The sequence below is a fragment of the Trichechus manatus genome, unplaced genomic scaffold (genome assembly GCF_000243295.1).
Source record: "Trichechus manatus latirostris isolate Lorelei unplaced genomic scaffold, TriManLat1.0 scaffold00132, whole genome shotgun sequence".
Taxonomy (NCBI): Eukaryota; Metazoa; Chordata; class Mammalia; order Sirenia; family Trichechidae; genus Trichechus; species Trichechus manatus.
The window spans coordinates 2,326,032-2,351,108 of record NW_004444068.1 but is presented as its reverse complement, the minus strand read 5'-3'; the positions used below and the strand labels follow the sequence as shown (position 1 = coordinate 2,351,108).

General features: G+C 37.1%; 1 protein-coding gene across 8 annotated transcripts in view; it reads right to left on the bottom strand.

Moving 5' to 3' along the window:
* The window catches only part of TFDP2 (transcription factor Dp-2), a 230,826-nt gene that overhangs the window by 18,692 nt on the left and 187,057 nt on the right, over positions 1-25,077 (bottom strand). For 6 of the 8 annotated variants that reach the window (XM_023739334.1, XM_023739338.1, XM_023739337.1 and 3 more), the window contains 4 exons: positions 14,914-15,076; positions 9,096-9,242; positions 5,184-5,252; positions 665-816 (listed from right to left, as the gene is read on the bottom strand). In XM_023739334.1, the coding sequence (XP_023595102.1) occupies positions 665-816; positions 5,184-5,252; positions 9,096-9,242; positions 14,914-15,076 (531 nt within the window). The remainder of the gene's footprint in view (positions 1-664; positions 817-5,183; positions 5,253-9,095; positions 9,243-14,913; positions 15,077-25,077) is intronic. The other 2 variants (XM_023739335.1, XM_023739339.1) reach the window with 2 other exon arrangements.

Below are 25,077 nucleotides of genomic sequence, written 5' to 3'. Positions count from 1 at the left end.
ATAAAGCATTTGACTTGAGTCAGCCCCTCAACAAAGCTGGGATGTGATATAGGCCCTAGTAGACCCATTTAGTGTTGAGAAAATGCAGCTCTGGGGTGGTTAAGTAGAGGAGTAACCATCCTTACTTGGGTCTGTCACCCTCTCTCTGCACTCCACACCCTTAACTCTCTCATGATACTGGAAAGTCCCTGGTAGCAGCCTGAAGACCACTGATAAACTGTTATTATGAAGGGTAAAGTAAACTACAGATTAATTCTGTACTTCGAAAAAAGAAGTATTTCTCACTTGCTATGATGAAAATTACCATCAGTCTTAGCTGACAGATAAAGCAGAAAATGTGCCCAATATTTTCATGCCTGCTCATTCATTAATAAACAGAAGCACACTCAGCTACGATGTAGCAAAACAAATTGCTCACTGATGGTCTGAATTACTGCAGTTACTTGCCCAGAGTTACCATACACATACATGGCTTGGGCCCAGGCACCACTATGCATACAACAGCAGCAGCAGAGAGCCTGATTTGAGAAGGTGCTTCAAAGGCCCAAGGACACCAGCCTTGGAGGACTGCAGATAATGGAGTGTACCATTCTTTATTCTGCATGTGATGGGAATATGTGAACAGAAGGCCAGACCTGCACCCATCCCCTAATTTTCCACTCACTTGTCACTAGAGATGCTGCAATCTATGACTGTTTTTCTGCTTGTATTGATGATTATGAATGGTAGCTGAATGGTGGAGTTCAGAGCTGGAGGGCCCTGGTTCTGCTGTTCATTTTGTCGATTCCTCTGTACCAGGTTCTTGAAAGCTATTTGCTGTAATAATCAATAAGAATATGGTTATTTACTGTGGATAAATGAGTTGGAATTTAAATCAATTAAGACTGAGATACTTAGAATACAGTTTAAAATCACAGCATTTAAAGAGGCATCTCACCTACACTGATGAATCAATTTAAAAAATTAAACATTTAAGAAAAAAATTAGAATGCCCCAACTCTAATTATTTCAAAGAAAAAAAAAGTATACATTTAAATGGTATGTGACATCATCCCCCTGCAAACAATGGGCCCATGGTTTCCATCATCCACAGAAATAGGACCTCACAGATCTGGGAGAGAGCCCACCAAGTGGCACCTGTAGCTCTTCTTAGTGTGACTCAGCGAAAGGGACGCCAAGTGAGCTTATGTTTAACATTTATCTAACACAGACTCCTGAGAGCTTAGAGTCAAATGCACCTTTTAGATTGTCTAACTCAGAGGCTTGCAAACTTTTTAAAGCCACAAGACCCTTTCTTCGAATGAAATCTTACGGGCACACCCACAACATAACACAGAGGCAAGTGGCACTGCTCTATTGGGCTGTAGTAGACTGGGGGTCCTGAGCCCCGCCAGCTGTGCCCTCATTCACCCTCACAGTGGTTTCTGAGCCACCTCTGCAGAAATCCTCAACATACTTAAGCAAACTTTCTATGACAGTTTGGAATCCAGCCTTGCGCTGGGTTAGATAGTGTCCCCTAAAAATTCATGTCCTTCCTAGACTGTGACTTTATTTGGAAATAGGGTCATTGCATACTTGAGCTGGGTGGGTCCTAATCCAATATGACTGGTGTCCTTATAAGAAGAGATACAAAGAGAGACACAGAATGTAAACAGCATGTAAAGACGAGGGAGAGATTAGAATTACGCTGTCATAAACCAAGGAAGGCCTGGGGCTACCAGAAGCTGGAAGAGGCAAGGAAGGATTCTCCCTAGAGGCTTTGGAGGGAGCATGGCCCTGACAATACCTTGATTCAGGACTTCTGGCCTCTACAGCTGTGACAGAATGAATTTCTGTTGTTTTAAGCTACCCGGTTTGTGGTATATTGTTATGGCAGACATGAGAAATTAACACCCAGCCCACTTGTGCCCCACCCAAAATCTTCCAGATGAGGAAAATGAGTCTGAGAACTGATTATAAGGCCTAAATCTTTGTACTGAATCTTGCTGCTACTTTTAGTTACAACCATTACTCAAAAATCAAAAGTAACCCTCCTCTTTTTTTTTTTTTTTTTAAATAAGGCAAATGTATCATAAAATCCCACAGCTAGCAAGACCTTATTACTAAACAGTTTAAGCTTTTCATCTGCTAGCTCAGTAAACAGATACTGGTTTTAAAAAGCTCCTGAAGTCAGAGCCATTTGTTCTGGGTCTTAACTAATGTTTGATTAAGATTGTTATCTTAAAATAGTTGGGTGCTATCTCCCCAGAAAGTGAACATTTATGCTTTTAAAATGCACAAAGCAAAGAGGATAACCAATTTATTCTAGCCCTAACAGTGTGTCCAGATATCAGTTTCTTATTATAAGTTATAAGTCTTTGTTACCGTCTGCAACTAAAGAACTAAGGCTATTTATATTCATTGCTCAATTCATTTAATATCGAGGAAAAAAATATGCTGGAGCTGTAGAACTCAGAAAAAGAATTAAGTGTTTGAATACTTCTGCCCAGTTTGTCTTCTTTTCTACTAAAATAAGCCTCTTGGGAGCTGTTCCCATACTTTGTGGCCCCAGTGTCCTGGGAAGGCCTCAGTACACAGGCAACATGAACAGTGGTAAGTAACGGTCCTTTACAAATCACTGTTCAATATTATGTATACTTAATAGCATCAGAGATTTTTCAGGTGAAGACAGTAGTAAAAATATAAGTTTTCATAGTAAAAATAAAAATCTCTTCCTGTTTATTCTGGATGGATGTCCTTATTTGTTGATCTTTGATTGGTTTCCTGCAGCCTTTCGTTCTTTTCCAGGCTCATTAACATCGATTCCAAAAAATGGAACAGCTCCAGGTGTGTTCAGGAGCCCTGGTGGCGCAGTGGTTAAGAGCTTGGCTGCTAACCAAAAGGTCGACAGTTCAAATCCACCAGCTGCTCCTTGGAAACCCCATGGGGCAGGTCTACTCTGTCCTATAGGGTTGCTATGAGTTGGAACTGACTTGACAGCAACGGGTTTGGTTTTTGTTTTTTTCAGGTGTGTTCATACATTCACTTTGCTATGTATTAGCAGTTCTGAAGAACTTCTGATGCAATGACTAAGCACTCAGCTGCTAACTGAAAGGTTAGCAGTTCAAATCCACCAGCTGCTCCATTGGAGAAAATACCCAGTAATCTGCTCTTGTAAAGATTACAGCCTAGGAAACCCTACGGGACAGTTTTACTCTGTCATACAGAGTCACTGTGAGTCGGGATCGATTTGATGGCACACAGTAACAACAGGAGGAGGAAATGAGCTGTATGTCGACTAGAAGACTAGAAGCTGTTTCCAATCATAACTGGAGTTTCATTTTAATGTTCAGAGAGACCTGTTTCTGTCGATATTGACAGCTAGGTTTCCTCTGGCTGGAAATCTTTTATAAATATTTGGTTCAAGAGACAAAAGAGGATAAGAAATTCAGAACTTAAAAAACACAAATACAATGTTCACTGTACAAAGAGTAAACAATACAGATAAGCAGATAAAAATATTCAATTTATTCTTTGTGCTGGGCATCTAGAGATATGAAAGTCCCACATACATAAGAGTGTAAGAGTGATCTTGTCCAGCACCATTCTTCCCGATAAACAGAATACTGAGAGACAGATTTTTTACATGACATTTGCCAAAAATCAAGCTCCGAAGTATTCTATGAAGGTGTTGAGGAAATCCCAGTTAGTACTGGAGATAACCGTGCAGGAACAGGAACAACAGAGGCAGCTAAGGGAAGATGGCAGCATAAGAGTAAGTGGCAAGCCCTTGGCAGGCCAGGTCTCTCAGAAGACAGAATTCCACCAGGAGGAGCCCAGGAATAAACTGTCAGTCTTCAATTTTTTTCTGTAAGTTGCAGAATACTCTCTTCAAACGAAATCTTATTTGGAAACCCAGTATGAAAAATAAATAATGCCTCAGGTAGGTTCCACAGGGCTCACTGTGGAAACCAAACACAGAACACAGTAAGAAAGAAATGGCCTAACCAGGATCAAACATCATCCCTGGGCTTTCCTGTGTTTGGAAAGTCGCGGCTTTATCTGCTGATAATTCTCTGCCCCTGCCCTGTTTCCTTTCCTACTTCCTACTCTCAGATCATCCATAGTTCTTTGGAAGGGCCACGCTGTCTTCTCTTGCTCTCTGATTTACACATGACTGTGAAAAAAAGACACAAATAAAAGCAGCTAGAAAGGGAAAAACAAACACACCTGGAATATTTATGAGTACTTAACGTATTTTGCCCATTAGATATAGTGAGTATTGAAGGAAAAAACTAGTAAAAGATTCGGTAGTTTATTACTACCTTTATTTCTGAAGAGTTAGATCATGCCAAAAATTAAATAGGACCTAGATTTGTTCAAATAAAACTGGATTTTGTAATTGGTTATAAAAGGCTTTTCACATAAAGACATTTTGCTGAGAAAATCAAAAATCACTCACTTTACAAAGTTTATCTGATTGAATTGAAAATGGCCCAACTGTACTGCTCAGAGTGAATTTTTATACCAACTACAATTACCAAAAATAGAAAGGAAAAAGAAAAAAGTTAGTCCAACTACCCTGTGATTTCACATCACATGATTTTATACAAGAGCTCTATTATATTTTTTTAAAATCATCCGAATACTAGGCAGTTATCCAAAATAGTATAAATATAGGGACCCTTATTAAACTATAACATTTATTTTTCTTAAATGTATTTTAAGTTTTGGTGTTTCTACAACACTTATTGAATCATTTCATGTCATTCTGCCACTTACAGATATTCTTCAAGGGAAATAAGTTTAACAGGTGGATTTGATTACTCAAAGTGCCTAAATTTTAAACAGCCTTCCAACTTGATATTCCAAATAAGAGCTAAAATAAACAAAAAGACTCCTAACAGTTTATGGTCAGAATAAGAATCAAATATAAGTGTCACAAGTAGCCTGTTGCATAATGTAAGTCAAACACAGGGCAAGTGTGCTGTGGCAGGGCAGGGATGAGGTCCAGAAGGAACCATCCAAAAGGCAGAGCGTGTGGAGGGCAGTGTGCTTGGGTGCAGGGCAGGCTACCCTGATGTGGTCCCACCGGACACTACTCAGAGGTGCCACAAGTAGAAAGCACGCTGACCCTAAAAGCAAGTAGGTGGAGGAACAGAATATAGGCAGGGAGGTGATGAAAACCATCTCAGCATCTTTACCTGCAGGAGAAGTTCTTGCAGCTGAGCCCGCTTCTGCTTTATCCGTTCTATCCGCCTCTGCTTCTCTATCTTTAAAACATAGGTTACAAAATAATATCAGCATAGCTACAGTATAAAGTACAGCTCGCTGTTCAGGTCTGAGGTAGCAAGAGTTTTCCTCAGAGAAACTCAACCCATTTTAACCACTAACATCAAAAAAGGCAAATCACACCTTTTGGTGGGGTAAGGAAGCAGGCCAGACAGCAGAATGGTGGCAAGTGTCATCAGTAATAGATTCATCCACATAGTGAATACTTGGTGTCCACTGCCTGACGCTGTTTATTACTGAAGTTCTAATCAGAGTGATAGCTACCACTTCGTGCATACTTACTCTGTGTGCCAGCACTCAACAAAGTGCTTTACACACATTATCTTAATTCATCTTCACAAAAACCACATAAGGTAAGTACTATTGTTATCCATTTTGCACGTAAGGAAAAAGAGGCTTAGAGGGGTTAAGTAACTCAAGTTCACACAGCTAGTGAGTAGCAGGGCCAGGATTTGAAACTAAGCCATCTGGTTCCAGAGACCCTGTTATTAATTACTTCACTATATTATCCCTCCAAAAATGAGGCAACGTCTCCTGACAGGGAACACAACAGAGAGTCTCGGATAGAGCAGGAGAAAGGTGGGGTGCAGAACTCAAATTCTAGTAAGAAGACCAGACTTAATGATCTGACTGAGACTGGAGGGACCCTGGAAAGCATGACCCCTGGATTCTCTATCAGCCCAGAACTAAAAACAATTTCCAGGGCCAACTCTTCAGACAGGGATTAGACTGGACTGTGGGACATAAAGTGATACTCGTGAGGAGTGTGCCTCTTAGCTCAAGTAGATTGAAGAGACTAAACAGGCAGCTTCTGTCCGGAGGCACGATGGGAAGGCAGACAGGGTTAGGAGCTGGCTGAATGGACACGGAATCTGGGGTGGAAAGGAGGAGTGTGCTGTCATAGTATGGGGAGAGCAATTAGGGTCAAAAAGCAATGTATGTATAAATTTTTGTATGGGAAAAAATAAAAAAAACAAAAATGAGGCAACTTCTCACTTAAGGGCTTCATTAACTCTTAAACGAGCAGAGCTGCTAACACAGATATCTCACATATTTGATACACAATTTTTACTTGTAGTAAGTAACATGCTGTGGGACCTATTTCCTAGCTGCAAAGAATGCTGTTTTCTTCAATCTTTTCTAGAAGACAGACACTCTGGTCTGAATTTCCTTGCAGATGTATTCCTCATTGTCTCTTTGGGGAGAAGTCAATGACATCAAATAAGACCTTTTTCTTGTTTACTCCGACAGGTGATTCCTTATTTGCTCCCCATTACTCTAATCTGCACTGGGAGCTTCCTCTCACTCCTCCTCTAACCACTGCATACTTTAGCCCTAAATAACTCAGGGTTCACTGTAAAATCTGTGTGGTCTTCTAGATTTGTAGGGGTTTCCTCTTGCATCTGAAGCTCTGATAGGCCAAAAAGGCACTAAAATTTAAAAAAACAAAAAACAAAAAACCGAACCTGTTGCCTTCAAGTCGATTCTGACTCATAACAACCCTATAGGACAAAGCAGAACTGCCCCATAGGGTTTCTGAGGAGTGGCAGGTGGATTCATTCCAACTGCCAATCTTTTGGTTAGCAGCCAAGCTCTTTAATCACTGCGCCACCAGGGCTCCAAAAAGGCACTACCAGAAGCCAAACGAGTTTTCCTCGGCCACTACCTGCCCTTCACCCGCCACGTCCAAGCAGGCCAAGCTGCACTGATTCTATTTCTTAAACACCTCTCCAACCTCACTGCCACTGCCTTATCCCAGACCGTCACTGTGACTCACTCAACTTCTGTCTCTAATCTCCCCTGGACCACTTCTCTTCCCATTTTCCTGTTGGTTTAACTTCCAATCCACTAGCAAAGTGATTCTTTAAAACATATCTATCCCTCCCACCCCCCTGCTTTATAATTCATCAATAGTTTCCCATTATTTACAGGCTCAGGTCCCCACTGCTTAGCACTTGCAATCTATCCCCTTTCTCCATGCATGTACTCTGGACACACCCAGCTATGTACATGCTCTCTCATGCCTCTGCCTGGAAGGCCCTCCCTGCCCTTATGCACTTGGCAAACTCCTACTCTATCCCTCACGACTAAGTACAGGGATTATTTCTGGAAAATCCCTCCCTTATCTCCCTTTCCAGAAAATCTGTACATACTTCTTTCATCGGGGCGATCATACTTTCTGTAACTTCTTTTACCTTCTCTCCCCAGCTACGACAGGTCCTTGGGGTCAGAGATTTTGTCTTGTATACTCTTTGGCTAGGCACATGGTAGAAACTAATACATTTTTGCTTAATGAGTCTTTGGTATCAGTTTAATATTACTGGTAAAGTGATCTTCAAATTCCTTTCTATCACCAGAAGAAAGAAAAATGAGAAAAGGAAGACATTTCCACTCTGGCATACGGGTAACATTAATTCTGTAACTTCTGAATAATGTCTGGTTTTTCCCCCCATGTACAAGCATAATAATACCACATAATTTTTCATTTGCTGGAGGAAAAAGAGACTGGGAAGAACATGAAATCAACCTTAATTATCTTCAAAAGCTCAGTACTCCATTCATGGCCATGATAATAAAATTATCTCAAACTAATTTAGAAACGGTGTGCCAGGGCACATGCTCATTTCAGGAAGATTGTTCTATAATGCTTGAAGTTAACAAAATAAAATAATTTGTACACATAGCATCCCAAAATTCAAGTAAGTTGAGCATTCTATTCATTGTGATAAAGATGCAATAAAATGCTATTCTACTGTCACTGATTTCTAGTTAATTGCCTGACTTTCACAACATTTAGAAGATTGTATAACCAATGTACCTTAATCCTCTTTTTTTTTTTGATTCATACAGCAAGAATTTCATTAAATACATTTCTATTACATGATTCAGCAAAAAAAAAAAAAAAATTTAGTAGAATGCTCAGAATTAAATTAGAAAAATTAAAGACCTTATCTAAAAAACAGTAAAAATCAAATCTAAATAATATTCATTCATTACAGGCTTCTAAGGAAATGTTATTTTTAGAAGACTAAAGACAAAGCAAAAAATCTCTATTCCTTTAAAAGTTTTAAAAGAAATTCTTCCTAGTATTTATGAATTGACACGAAAACTTCATCACTTTTCACAGCAAATAGAATCAAATTATCATAGGACAGATTATATGATCTACCTTCAGGATGTTTTATCTCTGAAGAATTTTGTAAGCATCTTCACTATAAATTGAAATTTTTTTATTTTTTAAGTTCTTCTCAAGAAATACGGGTTCTTTAAAACATTATTCTCTAGTTAAAAATAAGAATTACAACAAATTCCAAAATGTCTTTAATTAGTAAAAATATCTAATGAAAAGCTGATTAAAAATATTCTTAAAAATTTTCATTCACCTTTTATAAATGATCTCTATCCTCCTCATTTGTTTTAAAAGAAAAAAGTTTTTTAACACTGAGAAATTGAGAATCCATATATGCATAGTTTGGTATGATATAATATTGTTATCAATTTAATATTAATCTAGTATATAACATTAAGAATAAAGAAGTTCAGGTTTAGTCCCGGATTTTCTATTATCTGACCTCAGGCACAACCTTGGGTAAGTCATTTCACTTCTAAGTTCCTCAGTTTCATCATTTAGAAAATAAACTGGTCAGACTATATTATCTAAAGCTCCTTCTAGTTCTAAAATTCTACAGAGTCTGCTAAAAAAAAAAATGACATAGTACTCCTAAGCAAAGAAGAGTTAGTATCATGTGGCTATATTTCTAAATTAAAATGCCTCTGGTGTAAAGTAATGCCAACTGCTATCTATAAACAGAAAACTCACTTACTTCCAGGTTTTGACATTCCTGAGCAGAGTTGGTAGGGAGGCCAATCCACTTGATTTCTTTTTTTTCCTTTGAAATTATGTTCATTGCCATTAGCACATTTAAAGCATCATAAACTCTTCGTCTAATATTCTTCTGATCATAAGCCTGCTAAAAATGTTTTTTTATTGAGTGATAATATTTAAGAGTTAAGATATTTGAATTAAAGCAGAATTTTCTTCTGTTTGTCAAAAAGCAAGATGATAACATAAGAGAAGAAACGTGTTCAAATTACAGAGAAATATTTAAACGGCAACACTTTATGTAAAACATTATTACAACTTTAAAAATTAGAAATTCAAATACAGTGTCTAAAAATTAATGAGTCTAGAGAAAAACAGAAACAACCTAAATATTTAACAGTAGGAGAAAGAGTATGTAGTCTATGATACATCACCCAATCAAATTTCATACAGCCATTGCAAATGGTTATAAATAATAACATGGATATTTTTATGATAAAATTTTAAATAAAGAAAGGAGATATATGTGATAATAACACGATTTCAAGTACATTAAAATTCACTGGAAGGAAAAATGGCAATACTGTTTTTTCCTTAAGTGTTTGTAATACTTTTATTACAACATGTGCTACACAAGGAGCCCTGGTGGTACAGTGGTTAAGCACTCGGCTGCCAACCGAAAGGTCGGTGGTTCTAATCCACCAGTCACTCTGTGGGAGAAAGATGTGGCAGTCTGCCTCTGTAAAGATTACAGTCTTGGAAACTCTATGAGGCAGTTCTAATCTGTCCTATAGGGTTGCTGTGAGTTGGAATCAACTCGATGGCAATGGGTTTGGTTTGGTTTATGCACTACACACAGCTCTATGAGGTAGGTAATATGATTGTCCTCATTTCGTGGGTAAGGAAACAAAAGTACAAAGAGAGCACTAGCAGCCAGCTATTTAAGGCATTTAAAGTGGAGAGTCTTCTTCTCATTTGCAAAATCAGATAAAATTACTGCATATTATACTTCAATGGTGGAAACTGCGGTGGTGCAGTGGTTCAGAGTTCGGCTGCTAACCAAAAGGTCAGCAGTTCAAATCCACCAGGTGCCCCTTAGAAACTCTATGGAGCAGTTCTCCCCTGTCCTATAGGGTCACTATGAGTTGGAATCAACTCGACGGCAATGGGTTTGGTTTTTTGGTTTTTATACTTCAGTGGTACAAATGTGAATCAAACTTGTACTTCTGTGCTACAACAGAATGGCCTCCATCCACAGACAACTCTTGGCTGGCTCCTTAACTTCCAATGGCTGTCATGGGGGCTATTTGCATGACATGGCAGCCATCTACTCCCCAAGACAACATAAGTTCTATGCTTAAATAACACTGGACTATCAAAAGGCTACACAATTGAACTATATTATCTTGGCTTCCAGAAAAATGTTTTCCACTTGTGCTGCAATATAAAGTCCTCAGGTTTCATCCAAAGACATTACAAGAAATGCCCCTATGAAACCTCTTACTGCTCCTTTATTTCAAGCAATAGAAAACCAGATTATGTGAAACTCTTCTCCTACAAAACCACTATGAAAATGTAATAAATATCCATTTACATGCGTAACTACAAGGAATTTCCCCAGGGAATAAAAAGGAAGATTGCAGGTGAGAGTAAGGAGAAGGAATGACTGGAAAGAGGGATGAAGGAAAATTCTAGGGTGATGGGATTGTTCTCTATCTTTATAGGTAGGGGTTTGGGCTATACAGGTTTATGCACTTGTCAAAACTCAATGAATGATTCACATATGATTTGTGCATTTCATTAAACTCAAATTTTACCTCAAAAGAAAAAAAAAGCCCATAAACAGAAACTGAACTCAAGTTAATGGAGTGATATGCACTTCCTGTGTATGTCTGAACTAAAGTTTTTAGGGATGATGTCTACAATTTATTAGAAAATTTATCAAAAAATAAGATTAATTAATGGATGGATAGATGGACAGATGTGTGATAAAGACAGGATAATAAAAGTTTAACTGTAGAATCTAAGTGGTGGGTATACGGGTGGTCACTTTAAAATTCTTTTAACTTAAAAAAATTTTATAATAAAATGTTGGGGAAAAAAATGAAGAATAAGTTGACAAGACAAAATGCTAAATAGGCACTGAAGCTTAGGTTACTAATGAGCCTTGCTACTAATAGTGAGGGGTTTGCACCACAGCAACTGCTTCACCAGAAGCTTGTTAGAAATGCAGAATCTCAGCATTACCCTGCAACTACAGAATCAGAATCTGCATTTGACCAAAATTTGCAGTATTTTTAAGCACATTAAAGTTTGAGAAACACTACTCTAAGATGTTTGCAGATTTTGGTAACCTATAAAACCCAAACCAAACCCATTGCTGTCGAGTCGATTCCGACTCAAAGTGACCCTATAGGACAGAGAAGAACTGCCTCATAGGGTTTCTAAGGTGTGGCTGGTGGATTCGAACTGCTGACCTTTCGGTTAGCAGCCAAGCTCTTAACCAGTGTGTCACCAGGGCTCCTACAGACTTGGTTTAACAGTTGTGGAGAGGTGGGGGCAAAACCTTGGATCGCATGGTTGGGGAGAGAGTACTTGGAATGGGATAGCCATACAGAGCTGTGATTCTCAAAGGGCAAATACAAAGGAAGGCCAAAGAAACCTACCTGTCTCTGATTGGGCTCTAAGTGGAAGTGGGGATAAATAGGAACAAAAAGATTTCCTTCTGAATTTTTAAACATAGTCTCTTGAGGACTAGGCATTTAAATTTCCACTACCTATATGCTCCTGGAGCCCTGGTGGCGCAACAGGTTTGTTTGTTGGGTATATGTTCCCGGAGACTATAAGCTGAAACATTAACACATAGAATGGTCCCTGGTAGGTAGTGCCCACCTACTGGCAGACACTAACAAAGCTCCTTTTGAGGGATATGCCCTCAATCCAAGCTACCCAGGATTCTCACAGATAAAACCCCACTGAACATGAGGTCACAATTCCAAACTATAAAATATAAAAATAAATAAGTCACTACAAATAAAACTCATTAGGGGAAACTCTAGCAGCATTGGATAACCAAGAAATTACGCAGTGGAATTAATACACACTGAACAAGAAATCAGTATGTTAAAATTTTAAGAATAAATGATGGGATGGAAATCATGAGAAAGAAATGAGATATATTAAAAACAGATCAGACAGATTTGGAGAAAGAACCAAACAGAACTTCTAGAAACAAAAACCTCAGTGAATGAGTTACACACCAGATTAGGCACAAATAAAGAAAATATAAGTGAACTGTAAGATTAACCAGAAGAAATTATCCAGAATGCAGCAGAGAGAAAACCAGATAAACAATATGAAAGAACAATTAAGAGATAGGAAAGATAAAATGAGAAGGATTAACCTTTTTCTAATCAGAATTTCAGAAAGGTGGATCAAGATCTCATCTCTCACCCAGACTGCCACATCCACCTCCTAATAAGCAATCTTGCCTAAAGTCTTGATCTCCAATCTGATTTCTACTCTGCGGTCAACATACATAGCTAATGTCATGTCCGTACTCCAATTCCCCAATGGTCCAGATCACCTTTAACAAAAAAATTCCTTTACAAACCTACTTTATAAACTGGCCCTTGCTTATCAACCCAGCTTTACTCCCAGCACTCCTCATTCCAACAATGCTAACCAACCTCCAACTTCCAAAACATAACAGGGTTTCTCACACCTCTGCTCTGAACAACTTCTTCCCATCTGGCAAAATTTTCTAAGTCTCTGCTCGCATGCCATCTCCTTTTCTCCTGGCAGAACTCAGTGCTCTGTCATGTTTTCCTACTGTGCTCTTTGTATACAGGTAGTCCTCAACCTACGATGCAGTTCCAACAACTCAGTCCTAAGTTGGTTCTGATGTAAGTCGAATACCTTTTTTTTTTTAAGTTTTCATAGCCTGCTATATAGCAGTGTTTTGAACAGTAAATCGTAACACTGGACATCTGCGAGTGAACATCTGAGAATGATAACATCAGCAAATTACGCATGGTAACGTGTGTATGTAGAACATATTACCAATGATAAGATATACAAAAAAAAAGCCAGATAGTTTTAAGTGTGGTTTGTTGTAATTCGAATACGTCATAAGTTGGGGACTACCTGTACTTTCCGGAGAGTATATACTTTCCCTTGATTTACTACATCTAATTGCATTTGAAAATATGTTTGTCTACTAGACTGCAAGGCTGTAATGGGAGGGACCTTTTTTTTTAAATTGTTTCTCTTTAATGCATAGAGTAATAATTATTTATTCAAACAGAAAGGTCCACAATGTATTACTGAAGCTAATAATGATAAAACAGATGATTTGTATGCATTATCTCATTTAATCCTCACAACAACCCATGATGTAGATAGTATTATTAAACCTGTTTACCAACAAGGAGACTGAGACTCAGAAGTTAAGTACTTTATCCAAAGTCACCTAGGTAGATTTAAACCCAGGTCTGTATGACTCCACAGTCTCCACTCTTACTTGCTTCCCTTATATGAATGCAATAATTTGATGAGATGGAGATTTCCACATTTTTATAGTAGAAAATATTATAATGGTAGATGAAATACCACTCTTTGGGTTAGGGTCTCAAGCTGGTATGCCTTAAAATAAGAGTGAGCCTGTAGACCATTTCAATTCAACTCAATCACTGATACTGAATTAAAGCATCCTTAACTGCTAATATCCTTGGCCATCTACATTAATCCTTTCTGAAAGAAGTTATCATATCCTAAGTCTCAAATTATTTCTACACATACATCTACAGGCAAAAGGCAAGAAGACAATGTGATTGAAACCAAAGAAAACAACAGACAATAGAAACAGAACCTCACAAGATTCAAACAATGGAATAATCAGATACAAACTTTAATATACTTACTATGTTCAAAGATTAAAAAAAAAAACGAAGTTGAGAATTTTAGCAAAGTATTTCAAAAAAAAAAAGGAAACTGTAGCACTGCAAAATATAACTAAAATTAAGAACTCAGCAAATGGCTTTAACAGTGGCTTAGACATCCTGTATAAGAATTAGTGAACTGAAGCACAAATTAGAAGAAAATGTCCAGAACAAAGCAGAGACACAAAAAGATAAAAAATACAGGGAAAAAATCTTCAAGAAATATTGGTAAGAAAACAAATTAACAATGTCACATGCAAAGCATAATCACATTTTCGTTTAAAATAAATTAAAAAAAAATTATCTTGTGTATGCATAAAGAAGTGCTGGAATGACACTCCAGAAACTGGTTAACAGTGATTATTGCCTTTGGAGACAGTCTGCGGTGGAAAGAAGACATTTTTCATTGTATACTTTCTTGTACATCTGATTTTTTTATAAACATGTACATATATTATTTTTTCAATTAAAAATTAAATTTTCTTGTTGACTTAGACATTGAAGAAACACTAAAAGATTCAGAAACATACCCGAAGTCATTGGAAAAATCTTCCTTCAGTTGTTGTTGTGTGTGCCACTGAGTTGATTCCAACTCACAGCTACCCTATAGGACAGTGTAGAACTGCCCCATAGGGTTTCTTAAGTTGAAATCTTTACAAAAAATATACTTGTTTATCTTTACCTTTAAATAAATAATAGAAGAATCCTTTCCAAAACAAAACAAACAAAAACCAACCATAAAAATCCCCAACAGACAATATGAAAACCTCAAGTAAAGAAGTAACTCATCTGGTTCCTCAAATCTATGACACAGATGACCCAAAAAGTAAATTGTCGAATCACTCATCATGATCAATGTCAAGTTCATGATCTACCTACCGATTCAGCTGCCAAATGGTTATTTGAATTGGTGAACTCTGATACCAGCTCATCAGCTACTTCATTATATGACGTTGTTCCTTTCCGCTGAACTTTCTCACACACTTTCATTGAAAAATGTCTCAAGCCTTTTCCATTTTTATCTCCTTTTTTGCTTCGTTTACTAGAAGAGAAAAAAACAATCTTTGTACTCTATTATGCTTATTAAAGATTTCCTTTACAAAAACTCCATAAAATAATACAAGAAGAAAGTAATTTAATTTTTGCCTTAAGGAGTAAAATTTAAAATTATATTAGAGATAAGGAAATACTTTTAGTTTTTGCTTTAAGAGACTAATAAAGAACGAAACTAGTGATTTTCTATGCACATCATTCATTCATTCAACAAATACTTATTGATTACTTATTACGTACAAGGCATTGTCCTAGACACTAGGAATAAGTCAGTGGGGGAAAAAAAAAAATAACCCTGCCCTTGTACAGCTTATATTCCTGATGCTACTGCAGTCCTCATCTAGATGGGTGAGGGCACCATCCACCCAACCACCCAAGCCAGAAACACCACCTGATTCATCTATTCTTTCACTCCCTTCCTACCTAATCAATCTAATTCTATGTAATCTAATCTAATTCAGATCTTGTTCTTTTTACAAGCTAATTATCTCTTGAATTCAACCTCTTCTCTGTTTCTATTGCCCTAGTTGTGGCCCTCATAATCTCTCTCTGAATATAACCACAGCCTTCTGACTGGTCTCTCTTGTGCTGTGTAGAGGCACCCCAATCCTTTCTCCATATGGCCATTATGACGACCTTTCTACATAAATCTGACCATGTCTCTATTCTGTTTAAACTCGGTGGTGGTGGTGGTCGTAAATACTTACTAAGTGCTATGTGTCTGCTACTGTTCTAAGTAATTTCATTTTTTAAAATGATCCATCAATTCCCATGGGCTACATACATTTGCACACAAAACACACTCTATGTTGATTTGTCCTTGGAGTCTGGTGTATTTAGATACAAATGGCTAGTCATACATAAAATTATATAATTAGTACACATTACGTAACAAAAGTAAATAAGGATTGCTAAAATAGGAGTACAGGGGTTATTTTGAAAGAAATAGGCTGTGTAGGAGGCTTTATATTTATGCTAAGAATTGGATAATGGCTTGAATAAAACTGTCAACTCAGTGGTCCCATATTTTTTAAAAGCCAGGGAGGACACAAGGCTGTTGTTTTTCATGTAATTCTGGGACCTTTTAGAAAGGGAGCCATAAGGTAATCACAGGGTAGTTTTGTGTGATCATTTGGATAATTTGCTCTCTACAGTAAGCCATGGATAATATTTAAGAAACTAAACATAGCCCTTAATATCAAACCCAACCCACTGCTGTCAAGTTAATCCCAAGTTATGGCAACCCTGTGTATAACAGAGTAGAAATGCTCCATAGGGTTTTCTTGGTGGTAATTTTTACAGAAGCAGATTACCAGGCCTTTCTTCTGGGGAGCCGCTGGGTGAGTTTGAACCATCAATCTTTACGTTAACAGTCAAGTGAAAACTATTTGCTCTCAAACATAGCTCTTAAGCAGGAACAACTAAACTCTTTACACAGTAGTTAAATGCAAATGACCATAATATTGAAACATAGACACAAGACTATATGTAAGTGGTTGATAAACTTAGTTCAATACACGAACTGATAATAACCTTGAAGAAATTTGGGGTTAAATATCGACACTGATAAACTAATGTTTACTAGCTATATATTTTGAGCAGTTTATTTCATTTATCTCTGATCCAGAGTCCTTCATCTTAAAAATGGGGATACAAACACCCACCTCACAAATTTGTTGTGAGGATTCAATGATACAGCATGTGTAAAACATATGGTACTGTAGGTGCTTTTTTCCCTTCATGAGTTGCCAAAATTTTCATAATCAATATAAAAGTGAAGGGCAAACAACAAATGCATGAGCAACAGAGGACAAAATAGACTGAGACCTCATAAAAATGAAATACTGTAGTCATCAAAAGACTTTATTAAAAGAGTAAAAACACAACCTACAGACTGGGAAAAAATCTTTGGGAACCACAAATCTGATAAGGGTCTAATATCTAAAAAATATATAAAACTTCTACAACTTAACAACCAAAAGACAAATAACCTAATAAAAAAATGGGCAAAGGACATGAATAGACAACTCTCCAAAGAGGATATTCAAGCAGCCAACAAACATATGAAAACACTCATTGTTATCAGTCATTAGAAAGATGCAAATCAAAACCACACTGAGATATCACCTCGCCCCTACTAGAGTGGCAATGATTTAAAAAAACAGAAAATAACAAATGTTGGCGAGGATGTGGGGAGATAGGAACCCTTATCCACTGCTGGCGGGTACGTAAAATGGTAAAATTCTTGTATAAAACAATATGGTGATTCCTCAAAAAATCAGAAATAGAGCTACTATATGATCCAGTACTTCCACTTCTAGGTATATACCCTAGGGACTTAAAAGTAGGGACATGAACAGACATATGTATGCTGATGTTCAATGCATTATTCACAATAAGAAAAAAGATAGAACCCATGTTCTTTCAGCAGATGAATGGATAAACACAATCAATGTGGTGCATATATACTATGGAATATTACTCAGCCTTAAAGAAAAACAAAATCCTGATACATGCTACAACATGAATGAACCTTTTAGACATCATGCCGAGTGAAATAAGTCAATCACAAAAGGACAAATGTATGGTCTCACTTATAGTTGAAATGACAAGAACAGGTAAATATATAAAAATCAATGGTTACTAGTGGTTACCAGGGGTGGGAGGGGGGAGAGAGATGGGGAATTATTCTTTGGGAAGTGTCGAACGTTTGTGTATGATGATGGGAAAATTGGAGTTGACCAAGGGTAACTGTTACACAACCTGACTATTATATCATTACGCTATACATGAGTCTTCTAAAAAGGGGAAAATGACAAATAGAAAGTTATATTTAATTTTACAAAAAAACCAGCAGCAAATAAAAAAAAAAAAGACAAGGTTCAGCTGTTGATACTACTTAGGTACAAATAAACATCTTACAGGATTAGTTTTCTTGCTTTGAAGGTCTAGGGTCATGGCTTCATGGGTCTGTCTACTCAAATGGCCTAATACTGTTTTAAGAGTTTCTGTTCTACTTCCTAGTTCAGCGAGTAGTGCCTGGGGTCTTAACAGCTTGCTAGTGGTCACCCGAGATACAACAATTGGTCTCTATTTGCCTGAAGCAACAGAGGAAGGAGATCCAGGAATCAGAGAAGGAAATGGTCTGCAGGTCTAATTGCCTCCATGAACTACTACTTCCTTTGCCATGAGACCAGAAGAAATGGATGGTGCCCGTCTACCATTACTGAACATTTTGATCAAGGATCCAATAGATGGATCCTTGATGAAAAAGAGGAAAACTGTGGAATGGAATTTCAAATTCTTGTTGGAAACCAGACTTACTGGATACCTTGAAACTGGAAGAACCTTCAAATCTATTACCTGGAAACTTTTAAACCTTGAACCAAAACTAACCCATGAAGTCATCTTTAAACTAAACAACAGTTTAGCTCAATAACCTTTGCCTTCAGCACTGTACCCTTGTAAAGAATTACCTATATGAGATCAAAATGACAACAGCAACTCTAAAGCACAGATGAGAACTTTAAGGGGCAGAGAGTCTAAGTTAACGGTGGTGAAACCATATGGGCAGAGATAGTGAGAACGGTGAGACAACGTGAAGTATGTAACCATTGTCAATGATCTGTATATGTAAAAATTGTTAAAAGGGTTATGTTTTCTTGTGTGTATTTTCACATAACAAAAACAAAAAAAATGAAGGGCACTAACTCAAAATCAGCTGAATCAAGAAATTAAGCTTGTCAGCCATCTAAGATGCATCAATTGGTCCCAACCACCTGGAGTAAAGGAGAATGAAGAACACCAAAGACACAAGGAAAGTATTAGCCCAAGAGACAGAAGGGCCACGTAGACTAGTGACTTCATAAGCCTGAGACCAGAAGAACTGGATGGTGCCCGGCTACCACCAATGACCGCCCTGACAGGGAACACAACAGAGTCGCTGATGGAGCGGGGGAAAGGTGGGATGCAGAGTCAAATTCTAGTAAAAAACCAGACTTAATGGTCTGAGACTGGAGGAATCCCATGAAGCATGTCCCCTGGACTCTCTGTCAATCCAGAACTAACACAATTCCTGAGGCCAACTCTTCAGACAAAGATTGGACTGGACTGTGGGACATAAAATGATACTCATGAAGAGTGTGCTTCTTAGCTCAAGTAAACACATGAGACTAAACGGGCAACTTCTGTCCGGAGGTGAGATGAGAAGGCAGACGGGGTAAGGAGTTGGTTGAATGGACATGGGAAATCAGGGGTGGAAAGGAGGAATGTGCTATCACAGTATAGGGAAAGCAATTAGGGCCACGTAACAATGTACGTATAAATTTCTGTACGAGAGACTAACTTGAATTGTAAACTTTCACTTAAGCTACAACAATAAAAATAAAAAATAAAAAAAAAGAAATTAAGCTTGTTCTTTGGAAGGCTGGTAGGCCATCACGCCTAAACCCAATCAATGTCTACACTAAAACTCAAAAGGCGAGGTTAGAATATCCAACATCCTGCAATACACAGGTATGAGATTTTGTCCTACAACCAATCCTGTCAGTCACTTCTTTAAAAGTTAAATGAACAATGCCTCCAATTAAGAAAATAAATAAAAGTGGACTACGAAATGAGAGGCTCAGAATTAAGACAAACATCTAGAATACTCAATGAAGTGGAAAATTTGTGCATCTATAAGAGTGACCTGATTCTAGCTCCTTCTCTTTACTCATAACTAAATGTGTTCATTTTAGGAAGTGTCTCAGCTGTCTACTGTCTTTAGCCTCTCCCCGAGTTTGTTAACATAAACTTATATTAAAGTGTAACATAAAAGTGAATCTGTATTAAGTATCTCTTTTTAGTCACTACCCATACCCACCCTCCAGCTCAAAGATACCCACTACCATGAATTCTAACATTATAAATTAGATTTAGCTGCTTTGAACGCTACATAATTAAAATCATATAGTATGTACTCTTTTATGTCTGACTCAACATTATCTTTTGGAGATTCATTCGTTTACATGATTGTGGTTCGTTCATTCATTCCATTGTATGAAATATACCACAATTTATTCATCCATTCTGTTGGTGGACAATTTGGTCTATTTCTAGTTTGAGGCTATTAAGAATAGTGCTTCTATGAACTTTCTTGCAGTTTTTGGTGAATATGTGTTTGCATTTCTGTTGGGCATATACTTAGAAATGGAATTGCTGAGCCATTGGGAATATGTACGTTCAGCTTTAATAAATGCCACCAACTTCCAAAATTATTGTACCAATTTATACTGCCACCAGTAGTGTATGAACATTCCAGATGCTTTACATCCTTGACAAAACTTAGTACTGTCTATCTTTTTCATTTTAGCCCTTCTAGTGGATATGATATGGTACTGTGGACTAACGATGATTAGTACCTTTTCATATGATTTTTTTTCTTTGGCTATTTCTATTTATTTGTTGCTGGAATAAAGAAATTAAACTGATTTTTATATTGACCTTGTATCCAGCAACCTTGCTAAGTTCAGTTATTAGTTCCAATTAATTTGTCTGTAGATTCTTCTGAATTTTCTAGGCACACAAATCATGTCACCTGCAAATAGCGCAAATTTTACTTCTTCCTTTATAATCATTAAAAAGGAAAAAAATCTTTTTTTTTTTTTTGCTTCTTGGCTTACTGTACTAACTACAGTCTCCAGTACAATACTGAATAAAACTGGTGATGCAGGGATCCTTGTTTTTGATCCCATGTTGAAAGCTTTTGATAATTTACATGCTGTTTGCTCTCGGTCTTTGTCAATAGTCTTCTTTGTATTAAATTCCCTTCTATTGCTAATTTGTGATTTTACCAAAATAAATAGTTTAGTCAGGTGGTTTTTTTCTGCATCTAATGACCACATTAATTTTTCTCCCTGCCCACACTCAGCAAACAACCCCATGTCTAGAACTGCAGAAGCTGTTTGCCTCTCTGAGGTTCTCCCCTCTCTAAAGTCTCAGCCCCTCCAGTCCTTATTGCCTCAGTAGCTTTCTGATGTTTATAAATAGAGGATTTCTGTATTTTATTCAGCCTTCCTATCTATTCTTGGCAGGAACACTAGATTGCTGCAAGTTACTCCATTAAATTTTTTTTTTTTGTTAATCATGTTGTAATATTTTGAGAACACTTCTTTAGCCATCACGTTTTAATTTCTGAGAACTTTTTTCTCCTTTGTTCATTTTTCCTAGGATGCTATTCTTGTTTTATGGGTATTATCTCTTCTTAGGAACCTCCAGACTTTTCAAATGGTGATAATTAGAATGTTGTATTATTCTTCTTTTCTTCTACTGGAAATATTCCTGTTTTTTTTTTAGGGTTAGCTCTTTTGTTTGTTCACCTTGGTCTTCGTCTTTTGTGATCCGGTTTTCCAAAAATATCTTGTTCTTTCAAGACAGGCTTAACTTCAGGCTGAAGGGCTCTTAATTAAGCAGGCAGTCTAGTCTCCCTTTCCTCCTCAGAACTACAAATGCCAGTATAAGGAAGGTTTGTTCTGGGACAGACTACGATCTTTAAATTCTCCCAAAGCAAGCAGATCCAATTCCTTGGAGATCAGTTCTCCATGTTTCAGCCTTGGGTCAAATTTTGTGGTACGACTGCTATGGGTGTGGAGGTGAGACGGGAGGCCCAAGGGGATATGGAGGGCTGGGAAGATTCAGTGGGCCCAACTGCTCCTTGGAAGTCTTTATTTACTTAACCTAATTATTCTCCCTACCAGTTTATTCTTGCTGTTTATACTTGTCAACCTTAAGCCTGGAACCTCTTCACGGCAGTGCTGGGAAGAATGGCTCCCATGTCCAATGCTGACTTCTCTTATACATATTTGGGCTGTGGATTTCTCTGTTCTGACTTATCATTCATTATAATCATACCAGTTTTCATCTTCTAGTTGGAAAATCTATGCCCCCACTGTTTTTACAGCACTTTTATAGATTTACTCTATTTTATTACATTTTTATACTATAATTTCAATAGGATCTCAGGAGTTGGGAGATTCCCTATCTAAATCTTAAATAAACAGATTTACACATGGTCTTACAACCTGAGCTCTTTGAAACAATAAGATCTTTTTTTGAAAATAACACCAAAATTTGGCCTCAGGATATAAACTCTATGATTTCTATTAGTCTGTAGACCAAATAAAGGAACCAGTAGGAAGCATTCTTTACCAAATAGAACCAAACTGGAAAACTAAAGAATAAGTGAGAAAATTAGAACCACCAAAACATTATAGTTTTAAAAGCATGTTACATTTTATTCATAATTTCACTTGAAGTATTCAGAAGAATTACAACTGAAAATTAAAGAAAACATATTTATCTTGCCAGGTATATAACTAGAACCCACAAACCACCATCTCTGTATATTTTCCCAACGATAATTTATTATTATTTACAGAAGTAATTAATATATGCTAAAATTCCTAGTATAATAACACAGAGTCCCAGGTCTAAGTTATAATAAATGTATTCCATTTAAATAAGAAATTCGACATAACATATAATAGAAATTTAATTTCTCATTAAAGTGAGATTTAGCTAGAATGTTTAAACCAGCAAAGTAATTTAGCCACGTTTATAAAATTTAAACTTGACTTAAACTGCAAAAGAAATCACTTTCCTATAAGCATACGTGAAAAATTGACATTTTACTTTGATTTAAAGAGGTTTTCTCTTACCCACAAGTGTTGTGGATTGAACTGTGTCCCCCCAAAATATGTGTTGTAAATCATAACCTCTATGCCGGTGGTTATGATCCCATTTGGGAATGGATTGTCTTTGTTATGTTAATGAGACAGGATTAGTGTAGAGTGTGTCTTGAGCCAATCTCTTTAGAGATATAAAAGAGATTAAACAAGCAAGGGAGCAAGTAGAGACGGGGTAAGAGAGATGCCAAGTTACATGGAGATCTCTAATGAACTAGGAAACAGAGGCTGAAGACACAAGGGGGCCTTCCCCCAGAGATGACAGAGAGAGAAAGCCTTCCCCTAGAGCCAGCGCCCTGAATTAGAACTTCTAGCTGCCAAAACTGAAAGAAAATATGTTTCTGTTTATTAAAGCCATCCATTTGTGGCATTTCTGTTTACAGCAGTACTAGATAACTAAGACAATGAGCCTAAAAATACCTGACCTAAAACTAATCTTGCCTGAAGATTTGCTAGCTTGTTTTTCACTCAAAATGGCTTAAAGAGAGCAGTCAATAACAAATACATTAACTCGGTGATTTAATGAAAAAGACTATGTGCTTCCTTAATTTTAATTTCAAGAGGTCTCATAGCTACAAATATGTAAAAGGCCAGATTTTTAGGAGTTACTTTTTCATGTAACTCAATAACCATTAAATACTTCGTCACCATGGAAACTTGTATTCATTAAGCAAAATAATATAACTTGTGTTTAAGCCTCTGTAAAACCCCAGTCCCCAGGCAAGTTTTTCTTCTTGCAGGAGAGAATGCTGCCTCAATCTGCATATTGTTTATTAAATCACAGAGCAATCAAATATTGTATTATTCTTCTGAACTAATTCCAAGGATTTATTTATTTTTTTAACATACGTATCTGTAGGAGTGCAGCTGAAATACACACACAAAAATGTTCTTTCCTTATGGATCTTCACTATCTTCCTCCCTGTGGCCTGTGACCATTCTCATGCCCATGATACTATTTCTATGCTAATATCATCATCACTTGGATAACTAATACAGCTTTTCAAACTCCATATGTCCAAAACAAAACTCAGTTCCTTCCCAAACTTACTCCTAATTACCATAAATGTAATGGCATCACCAATCACCCAACTGTTCATACCAAAAAAACTCAAAACCCATCCTTGATTTCCCTGTTTCCTTCATTCAATTTATCACTAAATCCTGTTGGTTCGACCTCCAAAATTTATCCACTTTTTTCCGTCTCCACTGCCAAGTCACTACCCTCTACAATAGCCTTCTGATTTCCCTGCTTCGCTCTTGTCTTCTTATCCACCCAGCAGCCAGTGTAAATTAGATTATGTCACTTCCCTGCTTAAAAACCTTCCTTAAAACAAAAATCAAATTCCCTACGATGACCCTACAAGGTCTTTTATGATCTGATCCTTGCCTGCCTCTCCATTTTCATCTCATACCACTCTTTTGCCTTCATCACTATCTCCAGTCCACTATGCTACTCTAAATACATAAAGCTAATTTCTCACTTAGGACCTTTGCATTGCCATCCCCTCTGCCTGGAATGCTTCTCCCACCCCACTCCTGGCTATTCACCTGCCTGGCTTCTTGACATTCTTTAATCTCAACTCAAATGTCACCTCCTTAGAGAGTCATTCCCTGGAACAGCTACCACCCTTCCAATACTCTCTATATATTATCCTTTTGTTTTCTTGCACAGCACCTATCAAAATCTCAAATTGTTTATTATCTTCCCCACAAATACAAGCTGCTCAAGGGCAAAGCTTTACCTATCTTGTTTATTATTATCTCTAGTACCTGGAACACACCAACACTTAGCAGATATTCAAAATACATTTGTTGAAAGAATGGAAGACTTCAAAAATATCACTGAAGTAGTATGCAAATATTAATTATACTGATTTTGATAATCATTAGTTGTAGTATATATAAATAAACTGAGTTTTAACTATATTCCAATAGGGGAAAAAAAAAGATATTAAGGTTAAATGAGCATAAGGGAAGAATGAAGTACTGCGGTGCTAAATCTTGCTCATTTAGAACAGGAATAAAGAAAATCACATGTAACAATCTTTGTGGTTTGGTAGGAGGAAGGCACCTTAAAGAAACGTATTAGAAAATAAACAGAGAATAATAAAAAGAAGTAGGAAAAAAACCACTGAACCAAATGCAGTGGTTATACCAACAAATTTATACCAACAAAATACAAATGGGAAAGCTGAATCAGTGGCTATATCAACAAATTTAATCTAGCATTTTTTATATGTGATTTTTAGAGTTTGCTCTCTTA